This window comes from Podarcis tiliguerta (genome assembly GCF_965153285.1).
Source record: "Podarcis tiliguerta genome assembly, chromosome: 1".
NCBI lineage: Eukaryota > Metazoa > Chordata > Lepidosauria > Squamata > Lacertidae > Podarcis > Podarcis tiliguerta.
In genome coordinates, this window is record NC_139534.1 from 94820917 (window position 1) to 94834457 (window position 13541).

At 40.4% G+C, this 13541-nt stretch overlaps 2 protein-coding genes across 4 annotated transcripts in view; one reads left to right on the forward strand and one right to left on the reverse strand.

Moving 5' to 3' along the window:
- The window catches only part of CHRM5 (cholinergic receptor muscarinic 5), a 58400-nt gene that overhangs the window by 6269 nt on the left and 38590 nt on the right, over nucleotides 1-13541 (reverse strand). The window contains exon 1 of one of the 3 annotated variants that reach the window (XM_083450548.1): nucleotides 2992-3205. The exons of 1 other annotated variant lie outside the window; for it this stretch is intronic. The gene's annotated coding sequence lies outside the window, so the exon portion shown is untranslated. Of the gene's footprint in view, nucleotides 1-2991; nucleotides 3206-6714; nucleotides 6774-13541 lie in introns of those variants that run through there. One more of the 3 variants, XR_014513748.1, reaches the window with a different exon arrangement.
- AVEN (apoptosis and caspase activation inhibitor) overlaps nucleotides 3335-13541 on the forward strand; it is a 99708-nt gene continuing 89501 nt past the window's right edge. The window contains exon 1 of the mRNA XM_083450899.1: nucleotides 3335-3743. Within this exon, the coding sequence (XP_083307025.1) occupies nucleotides 3486-3743 (258 nt within the window). The 5' untranslated portion in view covers nucleotides 3335-3485. The remainder of the gene's footprint in view (nucleotides 3744-13541) is intronic.

Below are 13541 nucleotides of genomic sequence, written 5' to 3' on the forward strand. Positions count from 1 at the left end.
GTTCAATCTCCTTTCAAGTCAATATGGGTCCTGAAGAAAATATTTCCCTGCATTTGCTGTTAAAATAAAGCCTTGATGTGGTTTTTAATTATACAGTCCAACGACATCTGGAGAGCCACATGTTTGCCCCCCCTGCTGCAATGAAAGAAAAATTTGAAGAGTGGCATAATATGCAGAATTTTTTAAAGAAAGCAATGGAAGACTAAAGTCCTGGTAAAGAGACAAGTGGAGTATGTGCTGTTCAGTAGCAGTAAAATTTTATTTTATTTTATTTATTTATTTAATATTTATTTATTTAATTTGTATACCACACTACATCTGTAGATCTCATGGTGGTTCACAACATAAAAATGCAATATAAAAACACAAAATATGTAATAAAAGCAAGAACAAAAAATCCCACTCCTTGCTTTAACAGTGACTAAAATATATACAGTATTTCCTATTCTCTGTCTTCTGTCTTTCATACTTCCATACGAGTAGTCCACTGGACTCCTCGCCTTCCTCTCCTGCTCATTGCAACTAGAATTCTTTGCTTGTAACTTTCACAACTCTTTCTCTAAAGCACAAATCTGGCCATCCATTGTTGCTATTTATTGTTCTGAGCTGCAGAAGTTCATATTTAAAAATGCAGTAAGGTTCCTTCTTGATGCAAGAATGCAAAGTTTCTTCATTTCAGCTGCAGCAAAAGTGGTTCCCTAAACAAAGCTATCACACATGATTGACTACAGACTCTTAATGGAAAGGCCAACTCAGGTCATTTTCCACAATTAAAAATAAATAAATCACCCCTTTATTTTCTAATAAGTCCTAGCTGACTAAGGACTGCAGGGGAAGAAAAGCAATGAGCTCACTGTAATGGAGGAGTGACTATTAATCATATTTGGCTGTTAAGATCTTAAAGTGTCAGCTATCTGCATCAATTCCAAATGATCAAGTTCTCAGAGACTATTTTGCCTTACAAAAGTAATTTCTGCTCATGGGTTTGTTTCCAATACAACCAAGAGCCAAAGCAGACATTGCTATAGCTTTAAAGCTTTTCAACTTGGTTCCCACTTTATGAAAGCAGTTACACAATAACTACATGCAATGCAAAGAAGAAGAAAAAGTACATGCAATGCCTGAGTAACAACTACATGTAGTTTTCAATTGATTGTACTATATTTGGGATAATGCACTCTATGTTCATTTGAGCAGGGTATTTGTGACTAAATAGCCAGTTATTGCACCAGTACTATTGGATTTACTGTAAGATTTCTATCTATTCGAGGAAGCAGTGAATTCCTTTCTTTTGGATCAGCTTCCCAGAGGATACTGTACAATGTTTGGATTGCGCTGAGACTATTTCATGTGCTACTAAATTGTGCTTAAATTAGTTCTTAACGCACTTTCATGGCCATAATGCATATGCATACTCAATTTCAAGATGACTCCCGTCTCCAAATTCTGAGGCAGATGAAAGCACCTTTTATACATGAAAAAAAATAGTGTGCAAGAGATTCAGATGTAGTTTTTGGAGCTGTGTGTGAAATGGTTCATCCCATAAAATTGTAGCACATAGCAGAAGTGGATTTGGGGGGAGTGCAACTGGTTTGGGCGCATTTGGTGTGAAGTCTTGGGAGTGCTACAGGGGGCACCACAACTATGATGTAAAATGAAAGGTTAGATGTTGTGGGGGTGGCACTGATTTTTAAAGCTGTCTATGAAATTTGAGACCACTGCCTATAGCATCTAGAAGGCACCACATTGACTCCCTCTGTCACAGAACATAGGACCGCACTCAGATTAAGAGGTTACTCCATCAGATACAGAGATCAAGTGGGCACTGCATTCCTTTGCTCTGGAACCAACCCATTAGCATTAGCTTCAGGGTTTTGTGGGAATCACAGTACTCATGAATTCCACTTTCCGTTTCCCATTGACTATTATTTCTGATCCTCCTCCTTGCTGTTTTGTTGCTGCCATCCTATACAGTGGTACCTCAGGTTAAGTACTTAATTCGTTCCGGAGGTCCGTTCTTAACCGAAACTGTTCTTAACCTGAAGCACCGCTTTAGCTAACAGGGCCTCCTGCTGCTGCCATGCTGCTGGAGCCCGATTTCTGTTCTTATCCTGAAGCAAAGTTCTTAACCTGAAGCACTATTTCTGGGTTAGCGGAGTGTGTAACCTGAACCGTATGTCACCTGCACTACCACTGTACTGAGGATTGGACTAGGAATGAGCTTTTAGGCAAGTAGTTAGGCAGGCAAGTAATGACTGTCAGTGAGGTAGGTGGCTGCTGCAAAAACTGGATGTGACAAGGTAAGCAGCTGCCTCCTTCGTTCAAAAGCTGCTGCTGTCATATCACACATAATATTGCTCCTCTTGATTGCCTTTCTGAGCATGTGCACATGATTTAATCAAGATGGCGGTAGTTTCTCAGGTCAAGTTTCTTTGTTAGTCTGTGAGGCTTGCTCAGGAACTTTGCTGAGGTTGGGCCTGGCTGCTGTTTCATCCCAGGGGAGAACTTCTCTGAGGTGCCTAAGTCCCATGTAACTGCAATGTGCTTTGGAGAGAAGCAGAAAAGGAGGCACAGCCATTAACAAATTTTCTTGTGATCAATCCTAAAACCATCCAGTGGGTTCTCACTCCCAACACAGATTTGGAGCAGCTGCACGCAATAAGCATTTCTGCTTTGATTTTAGTGGCATGTTGGGCAGATCTGTCTGAGCACATCACTATGGTCACAGCTACTGATTAACATGCACAGTGGCATGCTCATGCATAATTCACCATGGCAACTTTAAATATGTAGTGACCATGAAAGTTACTGCCAATTTTTTTTTTTTGGGGGGGGGGGGAGCACTTCAAAATTGTTATGAATCAGCTCCCGAGGCTAGCATTCTGGAATCCACATGACACATTATTTAGGATGCTGTTTATGCTTGTCCTCTCAACAGCTTAATGTGGATATATTGCTACTTTCATTATGTTCAATTGTGGATTATGTTACCTGATTTGTGAGGCATTTCTTTAGGGATTATTTCAGGGAACTTTCATTTGTGAAAGAGCTGCAAGCCAGATATTACTATTGCATTTACCAAGTCACATTCTAATGGGATTTACTCCCAAGTATGCAGTTTTAGGATCGAGGAGCTCTGAGCTGGTGATATCCCCCCGTTAAAAACAAATCTTATAATTAATCTTGGAAGTCTAGAAAAACCACAGCAACTAAACGATGCGGCCGCAAAGAGCGGAGGTTTTGTTGCGCTTGCATCAAATGCGCCACGTTTGCGACCGCTTCCCGTTCACTGCAGACGGGGCGGCGCGCTTCGCGAGGCTTCGCCGGGACTACCCAGAGGAGTCAGGATCGCTAGGCCCAAGCCTGGCGCGGCCCCCAGTTTCTCCTCTCCCGAGGGAGGCAGCCAGCTTCCCGCAGGAGGCGGGGAGACGGGCCTGGAGAAAGGCGGCTGCGAGGAGGAGCGGGCCGGACCCGAAGTAGCAGCCATGCAGCAGCCCGAACGTGGCGGCGGCGGCGGCAGCAGGCCCCAACGGGGAGGCGGCGGCCGGCAACCCCATCGTCGGCGGCCGGGCGGTCGAGAGAGGCCGGCGGAAGGCGCCGGAGGCAGCGGCAGCAGCAGCGAGGCCGGTCCCGGCCGAGGAGGCGGGAGCCGGGGGAGAGGCGGGGGGAGAGGAAGAGGCAGGCGGGACGCTCGCGGCAAAGGGCCCGCCGCGCCTGCCTCCGCCCCTCACGGTTATGAATCGGTAAGGAAAAAGAGACACACACGAGGCCGAGGCGGAGCTAAAGTAGATTCCCCCCCCCCCCCTCACGGCTTCTCTGTGGCAAAGCTTATCTGAGCCTCCGCCGAGGCTGTTACTATCTCCCTCTCCCTTAGCAACCAGATTCTACTTTATATGTTAGGGGTTACATACATACATTGTGTGTGTGTGTGTGGCGGGTGTGTGTGTGTTATATATTTATATATACATATATACAGTGCTTTTTTCTGGGGGGTAAGCAGGGGTACGCATACCCCTAAATATTTTGTGAATCTTTGTACTTTGGTCCATTTACTGTATTTTTCCTGATTTCAACTATAAAATGGTGGTTTTCTTCAGTCAAAAGGAGAGTACCCCTAAACATTTTTTTTTAGAAAAAAAGCACTGCATATAGATACATATAGTGCATGGGTAGGCAAACTAAGGCACGGGGGCCAGATCTGGCCCAATCGCCTTCTCAATCCGGCCCGTGGACGGTCCAGGAATCAGCGTGTTTTCACATTAGTAGAATGTGTGCTTTTATTTAAAATGCATCTCTGGGTTATTTGTGGGGCATAGGAATTATTTCATCCCCCCCCCCCAAAAAAAATAGTCCCCCCCACAAGGTCTGAGGGACAGTGGACTGGCCCCATGCTGAAAAAGTTTGCTGACCCCTGTTAGTGTGTGTGTCACTGCACTTATTATGGGGCTGTCTGCTGTCCGCTTATGTTCCCTGTCAGTTTGTTGCACACACAAAAACAACATAAAATTTTAAACAAACAGTTGGGCTTACGTACATGAAAGGGGTGGCAGTGGATCTCTGCGGATCCATTTTTGTTGAGGTGTGGTGAAGTTCACTTGTTCTCACACCCTTCATCACCTCCCCACCCCAATGTATTATATTATTCAAGTAAGAGAATTGTGCTGGAAGTTTGTCCTACAGTGTAACTCAGTGTGGTGTTAATCAGAATTAAGCCCCATTGAATTAAAAAAGACTTATTCACATAAGTGTGTTTACAGGATGGCAGCCTTAGGTTGGGAGTAATTAGGTTCACCACCCTTTGTGAACAGAAATTCTGATACCCCAGTTTAAATGTGACTCTGGGTATGGAGTGAAAAATTTCCTGTAGGGGGCTATATATTGGCCAGAATAGGGTTTAAATAGGGTTGTTGGCTCCTAGTGTGCAGTGATTGCAGGTGCAAAACTAGCCTGTGATTACCTGGTCACTTCACACACAGGAACTGATGACCCAATTTAAATGTGTTGCCCACAGCATGACATCTGGTGTCATGTTTAAACCAGACCTGGCCAAGGAGACAGGGAAGTTTTCCTCAAAATGATGTAAAACCGGAGTGTTTTTCTTTCGTTAAGGGAATGAATCTTTGCTTGTTTGGGGACTTCAGCTGTTCTGTGGAATCTCTTCTCTGGGTCATCAGCATGCCTAAGGTGATGGCAGCTGTACAGTCAATGTTGCCTCAGAGATGGCATAGGACAAAGTGACAGACAGTTACTATTCAGAGGGAAAGCTTGGACTGAGCTCTGGGTTTGCATGGCAGCTGGAAGAGGAACAGATTTGTGCAGTCTTGTCGGATGCACTCTAAGCACTGTGACAGCATTGTGATCATGCAGTTACATTGACAGGACACAAAGTTGACAGCATGTGCACAGGCGATGTGCTACAAGTGTAGCTGCCAGCCACATGTGACACCTTAGTAAATATGAACGTGCTTTAGTAACACACACATAGTAATTACAAAAATAAATCATTAGCTAGATCCCACCCCCCACCCCGAATGTAGCAGTCTGGTTCTGGCAGTTGGCCAGTAGAGTAAAATTTAGGTTGAGTCAGTAGAATCCTGGCTAGGTGGCAGACTTCCATATTTGTAAATTATGTTTGTGACTAATTTGCTGGTGAAGCGTTCCAGGTAAATTATACTTCCCATGACTGTGATTATGCAACTTAGAATGTTGATAATATTTCAGCCCAGCATGGATCAATATTGCTCAGCTTCAGAGGATTTCTAGGGTATTCTTGATATTAACCATTGAGTGCTTCCACATGGGGGCTTAATGGATTATTGGAAATTGGCAAGTTTTTTTTTAAAAAAAACTTTTTAGAATCCCCTTAAAAGAGTAAATCTAGAAGGGGGAGGGAACATGGATTGTCATTTCGACAGTGGCACACAATAGCGTTGTGTACATACTGCAAAAAAACCTTGTGTGCATAAAGAAGACCAACACCATAACAAAGACCTATCTGGAAGCACCATTATACATAGTGACAACTACATGAATTCAGTGGGATTTATTTCACAGTAGGCCTGTATAGAATTCAGTTGTGTATAAATATGGTTAATATTGTACAATTGCAATCCTATGCAGGTTGATTCTTTGGAGCTTACTCCCAGGTAAATGGCCTTACTGCTTTAGGGGTATTGTTGGGTTAGGCATATTTTGTTGTAAGTCTTGAAGAAGACTTCTTTTGTTTGCCTCTAAATTTGTAGGAGAATGATGTTATACTATTTTTGTGCTGTTTATTTTGGGTTGTGGTGGATTTTGACTATAAGAGATAAATTTCATAACAGAATTTAAATTAAGTAGGATTACCAAATGTAATTTATTTTAAGGGGTGTTCATTATTTCAGAATATTACAAGTAATGCCCTTAAATTTTTTTATAGTTCTATAGAATCATTAATCTTTCAACAGACAAACCTAAGATATTTGCACAGTTATTTATAGCAGTGCAATTAAAGTATTTTGGTTTGAATGTTTTTGCTTATTTTTTATGATGCTTCTATGAAGCATTTCAAGTGGTCCTTAAATTATTATTACAAAGTACAAAAAGACAGATCATTGTCCCAGCTAGACATAGGCAGCTAATTACAGTAAAGGGAATACTGAGGAAGGGAGGCACAATGTTAACATTTCTTTTAAAAAGAGGTACTGAAGTTTACTTTTAAAATTTCTTGTAATGAGTTGTTCAGTGGTGCCTTCCTTGGTCACATGTCTTTATTGTGGCTTCTCATCCCAGGGCTAAGTTGTTGAAAACAGATTGTGTGGTTGAGCTCAGTCACAAATTGAACCCTGTTTTTAAGCCTCAAAATCTGATGTACGTAATACCCATGCAAAATATTTTGGTTTAAAAAGATACTCTCCTTTGCATTTAAATCAGGAGTGAAAAATAGAGCCAAAGTCTATAGTAGCCTCCAAAAGTTAAAACATACAATGAAGGAACCTAGCTGAAGGTGCAAAAATGAGTGGTTAATAGCATTACTTATAGATAAATAATTTGTTTTCCTACAAAGCTGGGATTATTGGGCAAAATTACATGAACTGTTTGTTAGCTGCTTTCGTACTTGTTTTAAAGTTCAATAACCATACAGTGGTACCTCAGGTTACAGACACTTCAGGTTACAGACGCTTCAGGTTACAGACTTCGCTAACCCAGAAATAGTACCTTGGGTTGAGAACTTTGCTTCAGGATGACAACAGAAATTGCGCAGCAGCGGCGCGGTGGCAGCAGGAGGCCCCATTAGCTAAAGTGGTGCTTCAGGTTAAGAACAGTTTCAGGTTAAGAACTGACCTCTGGAACGAATTAAGTTCTTAACCCGAGGTACCACTGTACAATCTTCTTGTAAAATAGGTCAATGTTATCTTAATATTTCAAATAGGGGAGATAAGTTAATGGTTGAGGTGAGATTTCGGCTCTTTCTGGTCCACGGTCTGTTCTCTTAGAAGCAACATTACCACAAGCTCTCTGTTAGCAGTTATTAAAATCAAATAATTTGTGAGAAGGTCACAGTAACTTCTTACAAAAGCAGAGTAGAACATAATGTGCCATGTGTAATCTCTCACGCCAAAATATACTTGGCAAATGTTTATTCAGCTTTTAGAAATCTTCACAAGAGGAGTTTGCATGCCTCACCAAGCAACTTGATAAATCACTTTCATATTGGCCCTCCCACAATTGTTAATATTGTATATGCTTCAGTTGCAGCTTACTCTGACAGCTGTTGTTAGACTCTTTAGAAAGCTATGTTAAAGATACTTTGTAAAGGTACAAGAAAGCATGTATATTGCCACACCATGTTGTACAGGTAGCAAAAATATATATACATGCATTCTTATCATTCACAATGGTGTATGGAGTTACATCTACACAGAAAAATTATGACAGGATTTCTGAGGCAGCCCTGACTTAAGCATTTGTATTACAGGGTTGTGTCCACATGAGGGCAAAATGTTCTATACAGTATGTATATGGTTGGAAATATAAAAAATGCATGCAGTTCCAATAATTTTTGCTCAGTGATTGGAATACAGTTTGTCCTCTGGGTATTGGGAGTAACTGCCACATGCATTTGTGGAGTGATGTTATGCAGCAATGGGACATTTGATCCACGTGCTAGCCAATCAGGTTATTGATTATTGATAGCCAGTGTGGTATAGTGGTTAGTTTGTGGGAGACCGGGGTTCGAATCCCCAGTGAGCCATGAAGCTCATTGGGTGACTCTGGGGCAGCCACATCCTTTCAGCCTAACCTACCTACAAGGTTGTTTTGGGGATTAAATGAGGAGTGGAAGAACTTGGACCTCAGTGGAAAAAATGTAGGATATAAATGCAATAAACAAATAATAAACAAATTACCGCTTACTGATTATATTGATTCCCCACTTTTCATAATTTCATAGTTGGAGTGCAAGCAAATTTTGAGGCTTAAATAAAACTTTATACTGTACTGTATATATTTACTTTTAAGAGCATCATATTTGAATTAGTAGACACATTTCTTCCCAGACCTGTAAAAATAATTAACTGTTAGGCTTTGTTTCCAGATACATCATGTTGGTTAACTTCTGGATTCCTCATTTATGTGAATGATTGGTAAACTGCCTCTGGTGGCATTAGATCCCATCTTTACCTAAAGTGTGCGTTGAGAGGATTGTAAAACTCACCATTGTTTAATCACTGATCTGAATAATTTGTATTTAATGATTTTCAGTCAAATCCTGTTGTATGTTTACTGAGATGCAAGCCCCACTATGTTCAATGGCACTTACTTCCAGAAAAGTATGCATGGGATTGTAGTCCTGGTGTATTTAACTTTTAAGGCATTATTCTTGGGCCCATAAGGGCCTGAACATATTTTTCAGAGATAGCAGTTACACTGCTCAGTATTTTGAGTTATAAATTATCTTTTTAATTAGAGTAATTTGAACATAAATGCAGCAAATGGTGTATTTGGAAATAAGAGCTGGTTTCTAACACCTTCAGGAAACAAATTTATATTGCAAAGTGTGAATAGGGATCGTTTAGAAAGAAAGCTATTATGTTTGATATTTTAATCTCTTGTTCACGTTGGCATTTCTGTCTCTAGTATTATGCTTCTCTTGTGTTATATGTCTATAATTATGAGAAAGCTCGGATAAATCTGTAAGGATTATGTCATATTAAATTAAAATCATATTTCTGCCACTGTTATTGGCTAGCCACATTGTCATGCAGATGAAAGATAAAATATATAAATTATTTTGTGGAGAAAAGACCAAGTATGAATGCAATTACTGGCAAGTGGCCAAAACTATAATGTTTTTGCTTTTATAAACAAATCTAATTTGCAGAAATGAATATACTTACTGGTTTAGCCAGTTAGAATACAGAAAATAACATGATAGTTTATTTCCAAAACAAATTATTTTGCAATGAAGTTCAAACAGCTAAATCACAGAACTAAATGTTTTTGATGTGTTTCTTGTTAGAACTCTAACTGACTGTATTTCTTGTCACAATGCAGCAACATATCTGCATCCTACTTGGATTCAGTGAAATTCAATGAATTGGGTAAAAAAGATTATCATAAAAGCAAATGGAACCTGAATAGCCAATCTGTGTGGCAAAATGAAACACACAGCAAGCTACTTAGATTTACTTCATGCTATTTTCATGTTGATTTGAATGTTTTAAGTTGTAGCCTGGTGTGGTGGTGCGTGCCTGCAATATTCCTGGAGATTGAGGCTGGTGAATCGCTTGAGCTCAGGAGTCTGGTGCTGCTGTGGGCTATGCTGATCGGGTGTCCACACTAAGTTTGGCATCCATGGTGTGATATGTTTGAAATGCAAGGCATAAAACAACCCAGATGAAAATGGGTACAGATTTCCTGCCTCAACAATTACGCTGCTTCCAAATTGGAACATTTCCAGGTATTGTATCTAAACATCCTATTTAGACGCGGGTGGCGCTGTGGGTTAAAGCCTCAGCGCCTAGGGCTTGCCGATCGAAAGGTCGGCGGTTCGAATCCCTGCGGCGGGGTTCGCTCCCGTTGTTCAGTCCCAGCGCCTGCCAACCTAGCAGTTCGAAAGCACTCCCGGGTGCAAGTAGATAAATAGGGACCGCTTACTAGCGGGAAGGTAAACGGCGTTTCCGTGTGCGGCTCTGGCTCGCCAGAGCAGCGATGTCACGCTGGCCACTTGACCCGGAAGTGCCTCCGGACAGCGCTGGCCCCCGGCCTCTTGAGTGAGATGAGCGCACAACCCTAGAGTCTGGCAAGACTGGCCCGTACGGGCAGGGGTACCTTTACCTTTTAAGCTTCCTGATTTTTGAATGGCTGGTGCAGGGAAGCCAGGTGTTGTAGACTTGTTACTTATTTATTAAATTTGTATACTGCTCTTCATCCAAAGATCACAGGATGGTTCGCAACATAAAAGCTGCCAATAGAAGTTAAGGGCAGTATCCAAAATGTTAATGTTGTTGTGACAGAACATCAGTGTGCCCAATCCCCACGAAACTCGAACACGTTCTTCTGATGTATTTTAGAATGCAGGAGATAATGTACCTGCCTCATGATGTTCTAGGATTGTAGGAAGATCCTGGCCATGTTCGAGCATCTAAACCACGACTGCTTTTCATGCTGGCATTGCTCCAGCTTCTGAAGGTGGTGTGTGTGGACTGCAGAGGTGGGTAGTGGCAAACAAGGCAAATGCAGCTTTCTTGACCAATTTCTACCCCTTCCAGTCTTTTAACCTGTTTTCTCCCCCTTCCTCATCCGCTATAGCAAACAGGACTATACCACAATTAGAGTGTTAATTTTAATGGACGGTAACATCTTGCATTGCTTATCTTGTATCCTTATTTACGCATTATAGCATACTAATTTCTCTGTAAGTTCTGCACAATTCTTTTGCGTAATGTTGACCACATTATGTTAGCAAACATTACAGTTTGTTCCATGCTACAATATGGATAAAAAGCATCAGAGCAAACTCCTCTTGAAAATGTGTTTCATTCAATCAACCTTGCAATTAGCTACTTGCCTAGGACAAATTGTAATTGCCTCTGGGTGAGCAGTTGAATGGTAGGAAGCTTTGGCCAAGAATTAAGGCATAAGGGTTGGGAGAGTACTGTGTTGCGCTACAGTATAGCTTAAAAGCACTATTTCTGTGTGAGCATTTCTTCTTTCAGCAGGGCTGCCTGGTTGCACCCTGGAGATTCTTTATTTAACTTTAAATCTTCTACAGCTTTGGGAGGTTGGCAGTCACAGATTTTCCCTTGTGTTTTCACCTTCTGATCCTTTTCAGTTGTCCTGATTCCTTATCCACTATAGGAAGCTTGATTCCAGGAGTGCCAAGTAGGAATTACATGCATTGGGGATTGGTGGGGAAGAGACCAAATGGCTGTGGTGGCAGGGGAGCAATTCATTGTCCATTTAAGTTAGTTGATGGGATAATTAATTGTGTGATTTAACTGTGTGCTGTGTAATTCATTGTCCTGTTTCTTCCAGATTACATTGTATGATCTCAGGTTCTAGTATAATAAGAGTTGGAAAAAATCTCCCTATTCCCTTTTCTCCACACTATGGACATTTTAAAAAACCATTATCATAAGTTTTCTGAACTAAAAAGCCCTAAATATTCTAACCTTTGTAGGGAGTAATTCCAGCTCCTTGATAATCTTGATTGTTCTTTTATTCATCTATGAAAACTAAGTATTGGTGTTTTGTTATTGAAACGTTTTTCTCCACGTTTTGAATGAACACAGTATTCTGGCTGAAAAGGAAACTGTTAGCAATGAACAGCAGGTGGAGTAGGCAGTTGACTTTTCACTTTCGTATTGATCCTATCCAGTATTTGCTGTACATGGTTATTCTAGATGTTAGAGCAGAAGTAGTAGTTGACTGCTAAAAGAAACACTGAAAAAGACATCAGTGACTCCCCACCCACATTTCTTGGTAGGACTTGCATGCTAAAGAGGAGCTAAGCAGAAAAGAAGAGATTGAAAGGGCTAAAAGAGCAACTTTCATCCTAGTTAGAAATTATATATATATAACATTGGCATGTAAATTTACAGGATGATCTTAGCAAGGTTTACTCTCATTGGGTTAAGTGGGATTTTCTTCCAGTAATTAAGCATAAGATCACAACATTGAAGTGCTTTATATATGTTTTTCTAAGATCTGTTATCTCATGCATTGAAAGCTAAATCATTTTTAATCTTTGTGTTAACCCATTTGTGAAGGTACTCTTCAGTTTGTTGTTAAAAGGAGGTTAAATTGACTGTACAAAAGTGTTATACAGCATCTTTTGATCAGTGACTGTCTTGTTGGTGAATGGAGTGTTAATTTTGTAATGCTTCTTTTCTGGATTGCAAGCAGGTGAAAATCTTTATAGCTAAGTACTCTTAATTTTAGGTGACTCACCCCCTCCTTTCCCCCGTAAATAAATAAAATTGAACTAGGATTGCTTGGAAACTAAATTCTTCGTGTGTCGTGAGAAAACTTGGTGATGTAATCTCCCAATTACTAGGATATCTGTTATAAAAAGAACTCAATAAATGGGGAGAGTTTGGTCTGTGAAACAGAGTTCATTAACAATTTGAAAGGCATCTGCTTACAATTTCTCTAATTAAAAATCTGGAATATTTAATTTGCAATTTCTGAGACTCAAGTATTCTTGCAATATTCAACCTAGGGTAACAGCTGAGTTAATATAGTGCAAAGTATGTGATCAGATAGGTAGTCCACAGGAAGGGGTGGACCATACACCAAACAATAACTCTAATTATTTTATTTTACTACATTAGAGCTAATGATTGTTTTTGTTTTTTTCTAATTCTCAGTAAATACTTTTTTAAAAAGTCAATATTTTATAGCTTTTGATTAGAGCTCAAATTTTCAAGCCAACTCTATAATTACCTAACCATGCTTGACCTTGGAAAAGTGGTATAATCTTTCATGGGTGATACAATTTTTTGAAAAGGCTTTCTCTGGGATTAGAACTCTAATGTAATGAATCACTTCCATGGGTGTAATTCCTTCTGGATGTACTTTTAAGATTTATTTATTTTTAAATCTTCCACACTTATAATATCCAATGAACCCCTAGACTGTGATGTAAGCTTTCACAATTCTCACCACAGTTTCACCAATTTCTATTGTGCATTTTGGAGTTTTCAGTCTTTTCAGTCTTTGAATTCACCTTTAGCCCAAACATGCATCTTGGGGACCCACTTACTAATTTTATATCATATATTTGTAAAGCATCAGTGAGGCTATTGGAACCTGCTTTAGATCATGCTGTGACCTAGTATTGGATCCTTATCTGCCAGTTAGAAACCAGTGGTGTTTTAACTACACAGAGCAGAAGACGTAAGATAGTACATATGTGTAGTTAAATTTAACTGGGCAATTTCTCTTCTCTGGCATGGCTTTAAAGTCTTACTGCTGAGGAGCATAAAGTGGGGGTAGTTTTACCCCCTTTGATTCCCCACAGTATGTCATATTCCCTCAGCTCTGTACCATGCTGCTCA